Below are 18259 nucleotides of genomic sequence, written 5' to 3' on the forward strand. Positions count from 1 at the left end.
GGTCCTGTTTATTTACAAATTTGTCACTTACCTGGGCAAATACACTTGCTCAATTAAATGTTTCCTCAGTAACACTTGCATATTCTTTTGATTCTCAAGTAAGGGCAAACTTGTCCTATTATGTTTTATACACTTTTTGCTTATTTGGGAAAGTTACTTATCCACTTGGGGGATGGGTAAGATTTACTAGGTAAACGAAGATAACTTTCCGTGTGGCCCGGTATTTATGGCAAAAGGATTAAACGATGTAAAGTTGGTCAATGGGAAAGAGATGCCCATTGACCAACTTTCCCCCTCTTATGTACCGATAAACAAACGGGGCCTTAGAGTCTTAGTTCGGTGATTCACACTTGTTACCAGCTATCACCTCTTTCTCTAGCTGAAATCTCTTTATTTGATAAAGCTTTCCAGGTTCACTAGCGACTTAAACAAGCTTCAATCAAGTTCCAGTGCAATTATATAGCTTCAATCAAGTCCCAGGGCAATTATGTATCCATAGCCAATTCCATCAAAGCACTTTTGGAAATATTTTCTATCGTTAAAATTAAGAAACTTGCCATCCATCCACCATATTTAAGTATAACACTCTTGGAAATATTATTAATATTAAGAACATCATGGTCTCCCTCTGCATAGATTTTGCTCAATAGCATGCAGTTCCTGCCTTCCTACAACAGCCAACAGGTTCTGTAATTTGACATAGTCGGATTTGCCTTCATTTTTAGGGTTTATTTTCATTTGTTTCTGTTAAGATTTCATTATTTATTCATCTATTCTTAGTTTTCCCCATCTTAATTTGTTAATCCTTGCAATATATTTGTTATTCTCTCACTTTTTTTTTTCTTGTTCTGCTGTCCTCCAAAACTTTTTTAAATGTGAGACAGTACATGTGAAGCCATATCAAGTTAGTGACACCACGTAACTAATGTCTTGATCAGAAATGCTGGAATAATTTCAAGCACATTGAAACAAACATCAGTATTATCGCATTTCTATTCATTCCCCATTCTGTTTCTTCATCACCTTCAACAACTGATCCTGGTATTCCAACTGTACCTTCTGCCACTAAATTTTCAATCCCACAATCTCGGTTTTCATCAGAAAACATTATTGGCTCAAGAACAGGATAGTCTAAGATCAAGTTAGTAATGGCAAGTTCTGGTTGGTCTTCCATGTCATTGTCCTCACCCACCACATTTCAAAAATTGTTGGGTAAGTTTTAGATTTGAATGAAGATATACAATATCATCAACTTGAGAAGATAGAGAGTTACTTTTAATATCAGGGATCCTTGTGTATGCATTCCAGTTCCTCCCATAACAGGAGGACGATGCTGGCTATGAAAGTAGTCTTAATACAAGAGGTTGTAGCAGAGGAGTACCAGACCCAAAGTTTGTCCACCATGAGATAGGATCAGTATAACCTCTTAGCTATAATGCCTCCAATTGGTCAAATGGTGCAAACCCAGTGGCAAATTTTCTGAAGCCATTCTGGATTTTCTGCAAGTGGTAGGGGTCATCATAGAGTCATCCAAGACAAAATATTCACCTCTCAGTCTCAGGCTCTCAGCTATTTCCTGGTCTTGATTGGGGTGGTACTCTTTGACATCCAACCTGCCCACTAGTAAGATATGTATGACTGTAGTACTTTGATTTGGATTTGACTGAGTATGCCATACAGAACAGAGCACTGCCAATTTTGTCACATCTCTCAACCAAAATAGATTGAACCTACATTAAAAATTCAAGGTAATAAACAAGGGTATCCTTCTTCTCATGCCTTAAAAAGCACCACTTAAACTTCTTCTAACATAGTACCCCACATTTCCTGAATATTTTTCAAGATTGGACACTTTGAGCCAAAAAAAAAAAGGTTAGGTAGGACTGTGTCCAATCTACCCCTCCCAAGACCTCAGATAGCTGCAACCAACATTGGGTAATGGCCTTATTTTTATGCTGAGAATGATAAATTATATGGCATTGTTGAAGAGGTTTACTGGGTTGATATTCACCACATTAATAAAAGAGGGGTGATGTTCAAAATATGGGGTATCCATTCTAGGCTGTCACTTCTGCTGTTACATGGAATTTCAGTTTAACATTTTTTTTTTAAATTTGGCTAATTTTAACAGATTTAGTAGCACATTGGTTTCTTCAAAAAAATACCACATATTCGAATTCTTGTGCAAACACAAGAGCATGCTACAAGGTGGAATTTTCTTTCATCACTCAACCTGTCCCAGTAGAATCGCTTCAGGGAGGCTGTTACTGACTTTAGAATTGTTAAGATATATAGAAAATAAATGGGGTGATTGGATAAGGGACTTTAAACCAAGGTCAATTCACCCCCTTTGGAAGGATAACCTTTCTCTCACCCTACTAATTTACACTTGAATCTTTCAATTATAGGGTCTAAAATCTCCTTGGACTTACAGTTTGTACCCAATAGTAGCTTCAGGAGCTTTGAAGGAATTCCTCCACATGAAAACTTAGGAAAGATGACGATGATGTTTCTTCTTTCTTCTTGTGTGGGTTGCCAGGATCACCTGAGTTGAAGTCCATTGTCGATAACGCCGCTGTTCTTTCCATCTTTTTTTTTTCTCACTTTTAACAATATTTTAAATTTTACAAAGAATTTTGTTGAGTCAAAGTATTCTTGTTTCGCTTTCAGTGAGCAATGTACAATGGCATCGGCTTACAGAGTATCTGAAGTGGGTCTAGGCATCCATGAGTAGTATCCTACAAGAACACAAGAATAAATGTTGACATTAGATTAGATGGCTTACCAACTTCTGCTACTTTGTTCTTTAATGTTCATGCTCTTACTTTGGATGGGTCAACTTTTTCTTCTCTTGTTTTTTGACAGGTGCATTTCTCCACTATACTTAAGCTTCTTCCATTTTGAGATATCAATCTTTTCTTTGAAATGCAATCTCTTTCTTTTTCTTCCTTATTTCTTCTTTTCTATATCAGAATCATAAGTTTATGCAATTATGCAAATATATGTCAGTTTCTGTTGGTGCTCCATTTTGCTTTCGTTACTTCTGTATACCTGGTACTTTCTCTTAAACCATTAGTTTATCCATTCCAATGATTTAAAGAATTACTTTTTTCTTTCCAACAATTTCTTCCTGTTGTATTTGTTCTATAATACAACAATATTTTCATTGAACAATATATTACTTTTGAGTTTTGCCATTGCGTTTAGCATTTCTGATGGTTCACCATTTATTTTCATCAACTACTTTCTCAGTCTAGCTATTTGAACTAAAAAAAAGGTCTAGTCAGAGTCATTGGGAGAAGAAAATGAGAAGTACTAATGTTGTAATTGGTCACTTGAAGAAATAAAACATAGACTTGTTGATAGGTCTACTCCTTTTAAAAAAGGAGGATGATATTAATATAGCTCATTTTTTCCATTAAATGTAGGAAAAAAATCCACGACATTTATAATTGGGTTCAGTTGGCCGGAGCAAAGTATGAATTCTTGTATGGTAGTTTCCTAATAAGGTAACTATATATGAACGGTGGATCAGATATTTCTTATTGATTCTGCATGAATTATCTTGTTCTTATCAGTTTTCATTCATCTAAATAGTAACCAATGTTTTAAAATCAGAACAGGCCAATGAAGAGAAATTATGTTTAGTTGAACCATGGCTTGAGAATGCCCTTATAAGGTTTTGGATGGTTGAATCTACTACCAAAAATGCCCCAGTATTGGATATCGATCAGATTGAATCTAGATTATTGTTTTTAATATCAAATTAGATTGGGTTGGGCCAAAATCTGATTCATTGACCTTGCGGGTGAGTCACTTGGTCTTTAACATAGTCAACTTAATGGCTTCATGGCAGATCAAAACTACTCACTCACTCGTCTTCTAAATATGTCATCTGTAAAATTTGGGTCCAATCTGATGTCTACTTTACAAATTTAGATAGGTAATGTAGCTAACAAAATTGGCTGGCTTAGAAGGGATATTTGGCAGTGTTTTCAAAACTGGATCGGACCAGATGGTCGAATTGGGAAAACTGGGAATCAATCACCTGATCAGTTCTGTTTCACCCCAAAACTGCTTTTTGGACAAAAACTGTTGATTTGGTTATTGAACCACTGACTCTGTTGGTCGAACCGTCAAACTGGACAATAGTTTTTGGCTATTTTTTGTTTTTAATTTTTTGTCAGAGTGGTTCGTCAGTTCAAACCGGATGGTCGGACCATTCAACCCCATAACCAGTCCCTTGTCTGATCTAGTTTTAAAAACCTTGATATTTGGTATATGTTTGGCATCGATGGTACATAAGCACCATTTTCAGAAAACGGTGCTGTATATGTGTGGGTTGGAAGCATCATTTTTTGTTTGGAAATGTTGCTGTCAGGTAGGACGTTTCCTGGGGCAACAACAACACCTTCTGTTTAATACCAGTGCTCCATATATATTTTCAGCACTGATACTCATTATAAGAAGTCCATTTCACTGCCACATCATGTCCTCATTGGCAGCAATGAGCTCCAAATCGATAAAACGTCAAATTCAGCATTTCCCTAGACCATGCCTTCTTAATTTCTAAGACATGGTTAAGAGCACCATTTTTTATGAAAAAAACGATTCCAAACATATTATTGTTTTCTGGAGAACTGATTTAACACTGCCTTGTGGTTAATTCCCTGTTAGATCTGGTTTTAAAAGCCTTGATCTTTCAGGCCAACAATTTTGATTTACCACATACGTGGATCATTTTGATCCAATAATTTAAAATCAAATTTCAAAGGGGGAGATGAATTTTTACTTGTTAGCTTAGCTGGGTTGATTACCACCGGCAGTTCTCTTTACTTATGATGGGGAAGGAACCACATCCGCAGAATAGGAATCAATTCATTGGGAGAAAAAAAAAAGTGAGTTAATTGTTTATTGCTCAATTTCTCTGGATATTAGTATTTTTATGTCCCACACGGAGAAATGAGAACCTTTCAATTCTGAAATTTAAATAAAACATTAATTCATGGGATAGAGGAGCAGGTAAATAAATCAACCAAACAATATAACTTCATTTCAGCACGGTTTGAAACCCTATTTTCTTAATACCAAAGAAAACGAAACCCTAGTCCCTATTTTCTTAATACAGATCTCAAGAGTCAAGGCATATAAAATGGAGGAAGACGAGTGATTTCTATGGAAGAAGATATTTGACGATGGCTGGTTTGGTTGCATGTATTGACTATATCTATATAGATAAATGAATGGTTTGAAAAATGAGTAGTAGTTGAGGGAAAGCAAAATCAACCTAACTTGCGACAAGGCCCAGGATGGCGCCACATGGCATTGGCCGCCCATTGCTAATCACCTCCAACCAATCCTCCTAACGCAAGGTCAAGTATAATTAGGGGTGTAAGGCATCTTATTCACTCTTCCTCTCCTGCTTATTGGCTCTCGAGTGACCTGGTCTAAGTCCACATATTCTCTTACTTTTAGATTGGACACATTGGCCTCGGCTAAGAAAAGTAATTCTCTTTTTGAAGTAAACTTGCGTTATTTGATATCTTCTGAAAGTACAAAAAACAAAAAAAGTTTTTCACTTTTACTCAAATAAGTGAGCAAAGGGTAGTGATTTATACGTAGTTCTTGCTACTTTCATCAACGATTCTAGCCATTGTCGATGCATAGTTGATTCCTTTGAAGATGTTCATACTCAAATTCGATGGTACGAGTAGTAAGCCCATTAACGACCTTGCTAAAAGTTAATAGAAATGAATCAGATAGAGAGACAGAATGAGCAATTTTGATGGATGTGAACTTGTGAAGCAACAAGAAAAAACAAATTCAAAAAAGTAAAATTAGATTTGGAGGGGTGGGCCTTGAAGATATTTTGGCACACTGCTTCATGTCACCATGTTTATGATATTGTTAGACTGGTCTCACATTAAAAAACAGAAGCATTTTGAGGGCTTAAGTAAGGGACCAGGAGAATTGGCTGAGAGTTGAGAACCAAGAGATCACAAACTGGTTGGCCATTGTTACTCGTAACTTCCACCTCATATGAAAAGATGACGACTGACTCTTAGCCGGATTCTGGTTGGTTTATGAGCAGCTCCAACAAAAAACAGAGTCAGTTTCATGGATTTGGACTCTACTCTCGCTTTTCTAATGTACACGTTTTCTTCCTTTTTGTTTTTATTGAAAAGGGGAACTAGGGAGAATCAAAAAGCAGATATTGAAGTATCGTGGATTTAAAATGAGTCTTCTGTGCCTGTTACAGAGAGAGAAGGGGGCACCTCTGGTTCGGTTGCAAGGAGGAAGAAGATGATGAACAATGCTTCTCCTCACATGGAGCTTTAATAGGGGTATTTAGTATGTAAAATTTGATAAAACCATTTATGTTTTAATGGTGGTAAGATCACTAACAAAGAGCTCTCTGGAGGTTTTGAAAAGTTATGATAAATTTTAAGAGAAATGCCAAAAAGTCATGGTGAGTTTGAGATAATATCCCTTTCATAAATTGACCAAAACCTATCATAAGTTCTTTATTTATTTATTTATTTATTTTTAGAAGACTTAAATATACCATGGGGGTTGACCCTATAGGACAACATACCCTTCTTTAATGCATGCAAACTCATTTAAAATTTTTGAAATCCTGTTTTGGTTTTCTGGGAAAAAAATAGAAGAAGGAGAAGCGAGGGTGGAAGAAGAAGAAAGAAGAGAGAGGAGAGAAGAGAAAAAGAAAAGGAATATTGAATACTGGTGATTGGTGAAAACATATATGAGAGAGAGAGATATTGAAAAGTGAATAATGAATACTTGGTTATAGGATAAAATGATCTTTTACTAGTTGTCTTTGTTAAATAGTGTCTTAGCTTCATCATGTTTGACCTTATCAAGGCTTCTATACAGTGCGTGCACTTAAAGTCCACTTACCTAGAAGAATGTGTTTTACAAAGCAAGGTATTAACACCCACCCAATAGTAGGTTCATTCATCTTCAAGTCCTCGTTGGAAACCAGTTCCCTTGTTCAAGAATCCACCATACATGAATATTTATTTCAACAAGAAAAAAAAAAGCTGAAATTAACAAAATATCAGTCGTTATCTCATTTTGTGAGCATTGCCACATTTCTTTCTTTATTTCTGCATTTTTTCCATCCTATTGTTGGGGCCTGGGGGGAGGGGGGTGGATACCTGTTATGCTTTAGTGAATTTATGAAAACTCAGGGTATGTTTAAATTTTTTTTATGTAAAAGCTGGAGCCCAAATCTCCTACGCACAAAAATTTTTTTACATAATATCTAAATATCCCATACATTACATTTATGTTAAATTCATGGGAAGATGTTGATAATACGCGACTGAATTCCCACTATTTTAGTGTGCAGGAATCTCGTTGCTAAAACGGCTCCAGCTCCTCTCACCATCATCCCTCCCTAAACAGGGACCACTCGCAATTTTTTTTTTTTTCATTGACTATTGCAGCTATTTGAGTTTGTCAACGGATTTCTGATTTTTTTCCCCTCTAATTGCCACCCATTTTTGACATTAATAAAATCATGCGGATGGAAATGATGTTATTCATATAATGGTCTGACCAAATGGGAGGCCCATCAATGAGCGGGCCTTCGTTGACATTTGACCAACTTCGCTGACAGCTCACCACCACCCATCCTAAAGGCTCAGTTTGGAAAGGATACAAATGCAAATGTATACAGTGCGTGCAAATGCATGCCAAATATAAAGTTTTATACTCTGCATATTTGCATTTGTATTTGTTATAAACTGAGCCTTAACAATATAAATACAAATATATACAAATGCATATTTACATTTATACTCCTTCCAAACCGAGCCTTACGGATTAAACAAAGCCAAATAAAGCTAATCGTTCATTTTTCAAAACTCAAAAGATTGCCTTGTTTCATAGACATTCAAGATTCAAGACAAATGGCGTCTTCTAAGCTTCTCTGTCTTCTAGTCTTTCAAGCTCTCCTCTTCTTTCCACCAGCCCATGTAGCCTCAGCAAACTCGAATCTCTTCCGAGAGTACATCGGAGCAGAATTTAAGGGCGTTAGGTTCTCTGATGTCCCCATTAATCCCGATGTTGACTTCCATTTCATTCTGGCTTTTGCTATTGACTACACCAGCTCCTCTTCTCCCTCTCCCACCAACGGAAAATTCAACATCTTTTGGGACTCCAACAACCTCAGCCCCTCACGGGTCTCTTCCATCAAGAGCGGCCGCCCAAATGTGAAGGTGGCTTTAAGCTTAGGAGGCGACACCGTCGGCAGTAGCTTTGCTTACTTCCAGCCTACTTCAATCGATTCCTGGGTTCAAAATGCTGTTTCTTCACTCACGAAGATCATCAACGAGTACAACTTGGATGGCATCGATATAGATTATGAGCACTTCAAATCTGATCCCGACACCTTCGCCGAGTGTATAGGAAGGCTTATATCAATACTGAAAGGGAAAGGAGTAATCTCATCTGCTTCAATAGCCCCCTTCGACGATGACCAGGTTCAGAACCATTACTTGGCCCTTTGGAGCAAGTATGGGCATCTTATAGATTATGTTAACTTCCAATTTTACGCTTATGACAAGAGCACAACCGTGACCCAGTTTATACACTACTTTGAGACACAGACTTCTAGCTACAGAGGAGGTAAGGTCTTAACCAGCTTCATCAGCGATGGCAGTGGTGGTCTGTCTCCAGACAATGGCTTCTTTGAAGCGTGCACTGCTCTCAAACAGCGTAATCAACTTCACGGCATCTTTGTGTGGTGTGCAGATGACTCCAAGGCAAATGGTTTCCTTTATGAGAAGCAATCTCAAACACTTTTGGCAAGCCCCAACTAGTGTTATATGGATGTATCTTGTATATGAATAACACCCCTCAAATGGAGAATGACATTCCAGCAGGGATGAAAACGGGATTCCACTCCACTCATGAGTCCATGACCCAACCAAATAGTTAGAATCGGCCTATTCCTATAAACCAAATGGGCCCTGATATCCCTTGATAAACTGAAAAGGCTGCATCCTTGGCACTACAATTTTCGGTTTCCAATATGGTAGCTTATCGAAGGATCTCAATCTTATTGCATTTCCAGTATGGTAGCTTATCGAAGGATCTCAATCTTATTGCATTTCCAATATGGTAGCTTATCGAAGGATCTCAATCTTATTGCATTTCCAGTATGGTAGCTTATCGAAGGATCTCAATCTTATTGCATTTCCAATATGGTAGCTTATCGAAGGATCTCAATCTTATTGCATTTCCAGTATGGTAGCTTATCGAAGGATCTCAATCTTATTGCATTTCCAATATGGTAGCTTATCGAAGGATCTCAATCTTATTGCATTTCCAATATGGTAGCTTATGATCGAGTTCAAGAAATCCAAACCCAATAAAAAAAAACAAAAAAACAAAAAACGAAGTATGCTCGACGACCAGAGAGATAGATTGTATGAATGATAGATATCACTGTATTTTCCAGGTAACAATTAATGGCCTACTGCACTCCGTTTAGAAGATGACCGATGGGGACTATAACTTTGATCCAGGGTTCACTCTAGGTTTAAAGTTAAGCCCAGGCCCGACCTATTTATGGATTGGACCTACCTATGGGCCTATCCATTCAAAGAAAGGCCTCAGTGAATTGGGCGCTTACTCTCTATTACACCAGCTTGGCCCATGACAATCCTAAATAACAAATAGCTTTTAGGGAACCAGTTCGACTGAGATGAGTACAAGACTCGAAAAAATAAGTGGTTAATTGACTACTAACTTTAATTGGGATGGGGAACCAGTTCTGCGTTCGGATAATCATGGAATTCAGAAGTAGAGGAGGAATTGGATTCCATCAAGGTAAATTCCACATGGTTGCTCTGTTTTCTGTTTTCTGTTTCTCTATTTTGCCAATCGTTCTACATCTTTGAGTTTGTCACAACAAAATAATTCAGGTGTTCATGATTTAATTCACGTAGCTGACCCCATATAATCAGGACCATATTTCGATAGATGCTGATGATGAATCTTTGATAGAGAAATGACTTCATGGAAAATCAGAAAGAAAGTCATTTTCCTAAGATTAGTACTTATTTTTTATTATGTGTTCATTTTACAGTCATTTTGTGCAACCAAACACCATAAAATAGTACCCTTCAAACAAAACCATCTGTTTCCTTCATTCTATGTGACAGAACCTAATATGCAACACCATAACATTGCAGTGAGATGCCTTAGACCACCATTTTGTTCACAACCAAACAATTGTTTGCAATGAATCGACGGTCATTTCCATTAAACAGTAGTTGGATGATAGATTGTGTTTCTAGAAGTTGAAAATGTGACAGAGAAAGATGTTGGAACTGTGCGGTGGGATGGTTACATTACTGCAACTTTGAAAATAATGAAGTATTCCATCAAAATCACATTGCAAGAGGAACTTGTAGTTGTAGGTGATTTTGCTACAAGTCTGATAACCCTTAAAATATCAACCCTATATGCCAAAAGTGATTTACTAGCTAGCCCAAACTCAAGTCAAAGCTGACATAAAACAAATGGTTCCCCCCACACAGCATAGAACATCAAGAAGTCACACATTAGAACTAAACTGACCTTGATTGGATGGAAAAAATCAAACTAGAAAAGACGTTATTCTGTCAATTCTTTCGACTTGAGAGGTTCCTGAAAGGGGATAATGCAATTGCAAAGTTGTAAATGATGGGTGAATGATAAAACTAGAAAAGATAGGGCCAGAAATTAAGTCATATAAAGGAACCTGAAAATTATCTCCAATAGGTGATAAAACGATTGAAAATAAACTGAGATGGTTTAGTCACATGCATAGAAGACTATCTACAATGCCTATTAGAAGAAGTGATCTATTGCAAATTAAAGGGGCTAGAAAAGCCAGAGGTAGACCGAAAAGGACTTGGGTGGAAGTGGTAAAAAATTATTTAAGCACCCATAATTTGATGATGGATATAGAACTTAACAAAATGGATTGGCAAAACAGAATTCATGTAACCAACTCCATATATTTGGACAAGTCTTAGATGATGATGATGATCATCCCATAAGGTGTACATGCCCCACAACCATTATCGACCTTTCACTTTGCATGCATGGCTGATACGGGGTGTTATTATTGATTACACATTGAGGGAGGACCAGCTCAGAGAATGTTGAATGGTCTTCTTGATCAGAGTTTTATGGCTGTCAATGGCTGTAATGGCTTCTTGAAGGAATAAGAGAGAAAATAAGGAGAGAAAGAAGAGAGAAAAATACTTGGAATCACTCACAGGGTGCCTATAACCACCCTAGGGCATGGGAATCACTCACCATAGCTAGCATAAGCTCAAGAAAACTCAATATAATTCATTGCCTTTGTGTAAAACGTCCTTACACATTTATAGACTCGAAATTCATAATAATCCTTGGAGTCAAAACTGTTAGACTCATAATAATCCTAGTAGAATTCAAACTAAGCTGTCATATCCTATTTATATTCAGAGAAGACTCAATAACTCTAATCCTACTTATGTAATGACTCTGAAATTTTAAACATAAATAAACTATAACTAGACAATTTATATAAACCCTATCATTGGACCCCACAGAAAGTACAAAAATGATAAAAATACCCCTACTGTCCAAAAACACAGAAATACATGAAACATCATAAAATTCCAATTTTGACTCTTCAGCTCCTGCATCACACATCCATTAATTTCAGCTAATCCATCCACCTCAAGGCTCTACTAGCTCTTTGTTGGACCAATAGCAAAGGAATTAGGAAATTTCCAAATTTGCATGTTTGTGGTCCAATTTAGAATGGCAAATCATATAGTGTATTTTATGAAAATTGTTGCACCATAACTCAAACATAAACGAACCAATGATAAAACAACACCTATGGCATCTTTAACATTGTTAAAGTTTTTGATGATATAAGTAAACAAACCATGTGGTGTCTTCAACATGAACACCATAGTTGGCTTCCAACTGTGCAGGAAGGAGATTGAATGAAGAACTAACTCTTAGCTAAACCACAAAAATTGAGGATCCGAAGTGGAAGCATCCTCCAGCAAAAGAGGATATGAGCATTAAGGTCGTGCTCAGTTGTGGTCCAAACTGAACCACATTGAATCCGTGAACTGTGCCCTGTGCAGTCTGTACTCAAGGAAGTACAACACACTTGCGAGGCCAGAAGAGGAAAAATGTGCCGTGACAAGAAGGAATCCTACAGATCCACTGGGAAAGCATACCCAACAGTTACTCCAAGCACTTGGTGGAGGTATAACCCCAGGCCACTTGAAAAAGTTAAACTCATTTATAGCTTTGCAGAAAGTGAACCCAGTAAGTCACTCACAGGCTCTGGGTACCCACATATATACCTTGAGGAATTGTTGGCAGCCCATCAATGCAATTCTTCAAACCCTAAAATTCTTACTTGAATCAGTAATCTAGGGAATCAAAATATAACAAGAATGTAGCTCTCCTCCAATCCTCAATTGACTAACCAAATGAAGAAAAATACTAAAGCTACTAGGGGTCTAATCTTCTTTTCCACTTACAGAAACCCATTAAGACATACTCCACAAATTTATTATTTCCCATCTAAAACTAACAACCTAATAATACCAGACCCACTTAGCGGCTCTAGTGGTGATACTATTTATGTTGTTGACCCAATTGACAAAACCACGAGCCTCTATTGAATAAGTTTGCCTTTTCATCTAGAAAATAACCCGTGTCTCAATCCTTCTACCCACTTCCTTCTATGTTCCACACAAGAAAATGAAAGCATCATTGCCTGCTACCTTACTTCTGTAGGCATGCATTATTATGAATTGCCTAGGAAAGTTGAATACTTTGGTTGCTCTGCTTATTATTCTTTTATAGTTCTCTTTTCTTTTTTATCCCACTTTTTTATTGGCTTCTTATACACTAGAACTAGAAAAGCATCTTCAATTATTTTTTTGAAAAGAAAAATTAATTAATTGTTAATTTCCTAGTCTACTTGGACGATTTATTTTTGGTCTCTAGCCTTGATTCCCCTTTGGAAAGGCTTGAAGCCCTGAACAAAGAGCAATCAAGTTTTAAGAGGACATTTATACCTTAATTGTAGTTTACCCACTTTAAAATGTCATGTCGCAGAAGTCAAATCTTAGTGTTTGCCATTGGTGTGCCACCCTCAATGTGTGGGTCAATAGTGACAAGTCAACTAGTTCTGATATGTGTGATGATGAGCCCTTGAATTAGAGAGTGCTGGGATTCGATTCTAGTGGTTTCATTTCAGACAACTAGATACAAGGTCCTGTAGCCTTCTGGGTCAGTAATTGCTCAATCTTCCTGTTTCTTCATAATCAGATTGAAAACGACAACCCAAACAGGAAATATTTAATTGGGTTCAACTGGGTTGGTTGTATCTGTCTAGAGAATGTCGAATTAAGGTGTCTTTGGATCCAGAAAAAGTGGAACAAAAAAAGAAATAGAAGGATGAATTGTTGGAGCAGCTCAAAATTGCCTTCTGCATCTGCAGAAGGCTGTATTGAAATCCAGTGCCACACGAAGGGTCTCCTTCCTGCAACCCAAAAAAAAAAAAAAGATTGTTTTTCTTGTTAGTTGCATGTGACCTCTTAATGCCAAGTTGGCTGACACTTCGAAATACACAAGTTGATCAAGTGAAAGCACTGTGCATTACGTCAAAATGGGTGCCTGGACGACTGGCTTTGTACTCAAGTGGGTCATAAGCCCCCAGGTGGGGGGACTAGTGAATTGTGTGTGTGTGAGAGACAGAGAGAGAGAGAGTTGAGAGTTGAGAGTTGAGAGTTGGTTCCTCCAAATGGCTCCATCTTCAGCTTTAAGTTGATAGTTTTTAGTTTCCGACCAAATTTGCTCTCACCATATCTCTTGGTTCTACGTGATCATCATTGGTAGTTGAGATTCTTATAACATTTGTGTTTGTCCTTATGAACAGGTATAGAGGATTCTTGCGGGTCTAGCAGAGAAGATGCCCATCCCATTCCCTCCTAAGCTAGAGCCGCCCTTGGGGGACCTTGGCTAATTTTTTCTTAGGTAAAACCCTATAACTTTAAAAGTATTTCAACATGCCCATCCTCATCAAAAGACAGAACCAAACTTCTATTATTAGAATATTATTATTGGGAATTGAGGGCTCCACACTTCTGTTATATTCTTAAATATCAATGGATCAGAATCTTTTATCTTAGGCTCAGTTTGGAAGGAGTACAAATGCAAATATGTAGAGTGCAAAACCTTGTATTTTGTATGTATTTGCACTCTACATGTTTGTATTTGTACTCTTCCCAAACTGAGCTTTATGATTTTATTGAACAAGCTGCAAAAACTAGGGTTTCGTCTCTATGCTGAAGTGAAAAACCCACGTCTATAATTTGTTTCTATGGATTATCTAGCTTGTAACGTAACAGGTTAGTCCCCCCATCTCTTTTGGGGGTGGAGTTGGGGTTTTACTTGCAATGATAGTATTATTCTATCTGTTTCATTTGTCTTTAGCTCCGTTTGGGAAGAGTGTGTTGTCATTTTCATGAGCCTTGCTTATTTGTATTTGCACTCTTTCCAAATGGAGCCTAAAGTTTAAACCCTCTTCTTAATCATCCCTAACCTAAAATAAATGATTGGAACTATATGCTCCCCACATGGTATGTGCTAAACTATGTCAAAGTGATGAATGGGTATCCAATTAAAATATGGGCCACTTGACACCCCCCCTCTCTCTCTCAAGCAGCCAAAACTCTATCTTTTTCCCCTCTCTCTTCTACCACTTTCCTTCTCTTACCTTGCTCTTCAGTACAGTAACCTCTCTAATTCTATTCTTGATAGCTAGGATGGAACAAAAAAGAAATTTCTCTCACCTTCTTGATCCTTGATCACAACTTCATCTCTAGAAGAACTCTTCTCTATAAGTAAGCAAGTTGTGTAGACTTTGAAAACTAGATTTATCTAATAATGCCATTAGTGGAAGCCTTCCTGCTATATTCACTCTTCTCCCTTGTTCTTCTTGAACATCATAACAATCACCTTGAGTAGCAAATTTAGAAGGCATGGATAGATTAATTAAATTTCTCTCGGTTCTTGACATAAAAGAAATCAGCTCAAGGAAACATCTCGTTATTTCCATTATCTCTATATTGTATAGAGGAAAATGTTGGAAATCAAGAAACAGTGTGTCCAAAAAATTGTGTTATAGAAATCTCACTTCTGAGAGGGATGAGTGGGAAAACCATGAAAAAAAACCTAGGAATAATTTCAATAAGTGATGAATTGAGGAAAAGTAGAACAGATAATTTGGGTTTTGGAGATAAAGAGCAACACCACTACAGAACTAGTTAGAAGAAGTGATGAATGGGCTAAAAGAGCAAAGGGACAAATCAAAACAATACATGAGCTTAATAGTGAAAAATCAGAAATGGCTTAAGAACCCATAATTTAACAATGGATATGGCATTGGCCAACCACCCTATATAATTGGTACAGGGCTTAGAAGATGTTGATAATTTATTATGTTGAAGACATGGTACACCTTGCCCTTAATTGTTGTATGCAGCTTGATCTAGTTCTTCTCCTACATTGACTGCTTGAGTGAGAGAAGAGATGAATCAGAAGAGCAGCAGCACTGAAGAACAAAAAGATTGAATCTGTTAAGAAAACTGAAATTCAATTTGAAAAAGGAAAAAAAAAAAAAGACTAGTGGAGGAAAGTCCTCAACCTAGTAGTCAGAGAGGCTGAAAGGGTATCCAAATGAGGGGAGAACAGTCGTTGGCATGTAATTGGGTTAATTGGGTTAGAAGTGAGAGGCAGGCAGCACGGCAGGGAGGGAAGGAGGGGCCAGTACTAAGTAGCAGATCCGGAGTCTGTGCGTTGCTTCTTATTTGAGAGCGAGAGCAAGTGGTGGGGGCCTATTCCTTTCTTGCCTCAGCATGCAAGTTGGGTACGAATCGATGTCTCTGACTCTGAGAGAGTCTTGAGGCAACATAAAGCCTAAGCAACAATTGAATTATGGAGTTAAATTGGACCACAGTGAAAAAGTGCGCCCCTCCTGCCTGCCCATTGTTTGACCGAATGTCTAGGTGAACAACTGGTACCTCCTCCCCCTCACTCAGATGGTTTTATTATCTCATAATCTAACATCTTAGGGGGCCCAGGGCCGGCCAGGCCCAGCCATCACCAATGGTTCGATTCCTTTATCAGTCCATTTTGTTAACCATAATTACTCCAGCATATCTCAGATAGACCGTCTGAGTGCGTCACATACCTGTCTGCATTGTGTGTCATTCGGTGACTGCCTAAACCAAGCCCAAACTACTAAACTCAAGCAGTCGGTGTCCACTGTCCAAGCCCAAACTCCAGTACTCCAACTCCAGGGAAGTACTGATTAGTGATTACTGAAAATTGCTAGTTCAACTCTTTTATCTGGGTCAGTCGGGTCTCCTCGGGTTGCTCTGAGTCGGTTTTGTTTGAAACTTAGGCGTATCTAGAATCGTATCAGTCTCTGGACCAGACTTCTCCATCTCCATGCATTTGGATTTTGAAACAGGAAGCATGTACGCATCTTTGGTCTGATTTCTCATCTTTTTCTACTTTTTTTTAGACCACCTCAAAGCTAGAAACTGTGCAAATATTCTCAAACCCATTTTATAACGACGGGATGAAGGGACATCTCAGAGAGCTATCAGTGATGTTGTTATGAAGAGACAGGATTTCCTCAAAGCTAAAAGATGCGAGTTTCGAGACCGGCCCCTATTTATAATCTGGATATTTGACTCTGGAATCAAGGGTCCATGGACATGATGATTGATGACTCGTCCGAGTTGCAATGCAAAGGCGGGTCAACGCCTTCTCAACTATACATCAGCATCCACGTCACTGTCCAGGCATCCAGCACTGCAGCAGTGCAGCTCAACTCATCTCTTTCCTCGTGCATAAAAAGGCCGAGGGGTTGAGAGACTGCTCTCCATACTCCATACTCCATACTCCATAGCATACAACTAGCCATAATACTCGCTACCAACCCCACTCGCTGGCGCCATGTATGAACATGGAGATCTGTACGCGCTCAGCTGCAGTTCCCCCAATCTCGTCGGCTACCCGCCGGACATGGCAAGCACCCCTTTATTCTTCCCAGCCGTGGCATCTCCTCCAACATTTGTTCCGGGCGGAATCATCAGCTACGAGTTCGACTCAATTCGTGACGCTTTAGCAGCACTGAAATCAGAGGTTGGTAGCAGCGGTAGCAGCAGCAGCAGTTACGGGACACCGAATGCGCGACTGAGTCATTACGTTCAGAGACCCAGCCTCATCCACAGAAGCATGAGCAGTCACTCACTTCAAAATAACGAGTTTCATCATCATCATCAACAGCAGCAGCAGCAGCTTCACCAACCCATTTTCTCATCTTTCAATGAATCTCGTCCAGAGGCCTTGGAATTGGAGACATGTCCCATGACCATGAGAAAGGTTTATAGCACGGGCGACTTGCAGGTGCGCTAGCTCACCACTTAAACCCTTCGTCTTTCTTTCTAATTAGCTCGGTCGTATAATGAAGTTTGTTGGGTTTTGTATTTTGTAGCAGGCCATTTGTACGGTGCAACACAGTCATCATTCCGGGAGCCCGTTATCTCACGAGAATTGCAGTGCCGAAGGATCAAACAAAGCTGTTCGTTACAGTGCTGAAGAGCGAAAAGAAAGAATTGAAAGATACCGAAGCAAGAGGAATCAGAGGAACTTCAATAAGAAGATTAAGGTTCATCTCTCTCTCTCTCTCTCTCTCTCTCTCTCTCTCTCTCTCTCTCTCTCTTCAAATGTATTCGTGTTTTGTTTTTGTATGTTATAGTTATACATGGTTTTGCTTGTTGCAGTATGCATGTAGGAAGACGTTAGCGGACAGTAGGCCACGCATCAGAGGTCGGTTTGCAAGGAATGAAGAGGTGGGAGAGAATTGTCAAGTTCAGTGGAACCAGAGCGTGGTGGACGAAGATGAGGATGAAGATGATGTTTGGATCAATTTCCTCCATGCCTTCTCCACAAATTTAATTCCTTAGCCTTAAGCCCCCCTGAAGCCCAAGAACAAGGGATTCAATTCGGAACTTCCCATTTTAGCATTTGTAGTTTGTTTTGTTTTTGCCCCCATTATATATCGTTGCAAGTCTGTCTTAACATCGATGTAAATATGCTTAATTAATTGTCTGGTATTAAAACAACTACATTACTTGCTTGCAAA

General features: G+C 38.4%; 1 protein-coding gene, 1 long non-coding RNA gene and 1 pseudogene across 8 annotated transcripts; 2 read left to right on the plus strand and 1 right to left on the minus strand.

Moving 5' to 3' along the window:
• Positions 1 to 7829: 7829 nt before the first annotated feature.
• On the plus strand, positions 7830 to 9104 carry LOC148870091 (chitinase 2 pseudogene; annotated as a pseudogene). The gene has a single exon (XR_016107957.1). The product of XR_016107957.1 is annotated as a chitinase 2 pseudogene (transcript).
• Positions 9105 to 9726: 622 nt separating this feature from the next.
• Positions 9727 to 18259, plus strand: LOC148870092 (uncharacterized). Of its 6 annotated transcripts, XM_088968149.1 has the most exons (6): positions 9731 to 9858; positions 12009 to 12292; positions 13979 to 14076; positions 16631 to 17520; positions 17612 to 17782; positions 17898 to 18259. In XM_088968149.1, the coding sequence occupies exons 4-6, from the start codon at positions 17068 to 17070 to the stop codon at positions 18078 to 18080; spliced, it is 807 nt and encodes a 268-aa protein (XP_088824275.1). In that variant the 5' UTR covers positions 9731 to 9858; positions 12009 to 12292; positions 13979 to 14076; positions 16631 to 17067; the 3' UTR covers positions 18081 to 18259. The 6 variants fall into 6 exon arrangements, with proteins under 6 accessions (XP_088824273.1, XP_088824274.1, XP_088824275.1 ...); XM_088968147.1 differs by lacking the exon at positions 12009 to 12292 and having other exon boundaries at positions 9727 to 9858; positions 17609 to 17782; XM_088968148.1 differs by lacking the exon at positions 12009 to 12292 and having other exon boundaries at positions 9727 to 9858.
• Positions 15284 to 15885, minus strand: LOC148870093 (uncharacterized). Its single transcript, XR_016106805.1, has 2 exons — positions 15749 to 15885; positions 15284 to 15655 (listed from the first exon to the last, which is right to left on the minus strand). It is a non-coding gene; the product is annotated as an uncharacterized LOC148870093 (long non-coding RNA).

The sequence above is a fragment of the Nelumbo lutea genome, chromosome 2, assembly GCF_056320005.1.
Source record: "Nelumbo lutea isolate HS-2025 chromosome 2, American lotus-T2T, whole genome shotgun sequence".
NCBI classification, from domain to species: Eukaryota; Viridiplantae; Streptophyta; class Magnoliopsida; order Proteales; family Nelumbonaceae; genus Nelumbo; species Nelumbo lutea.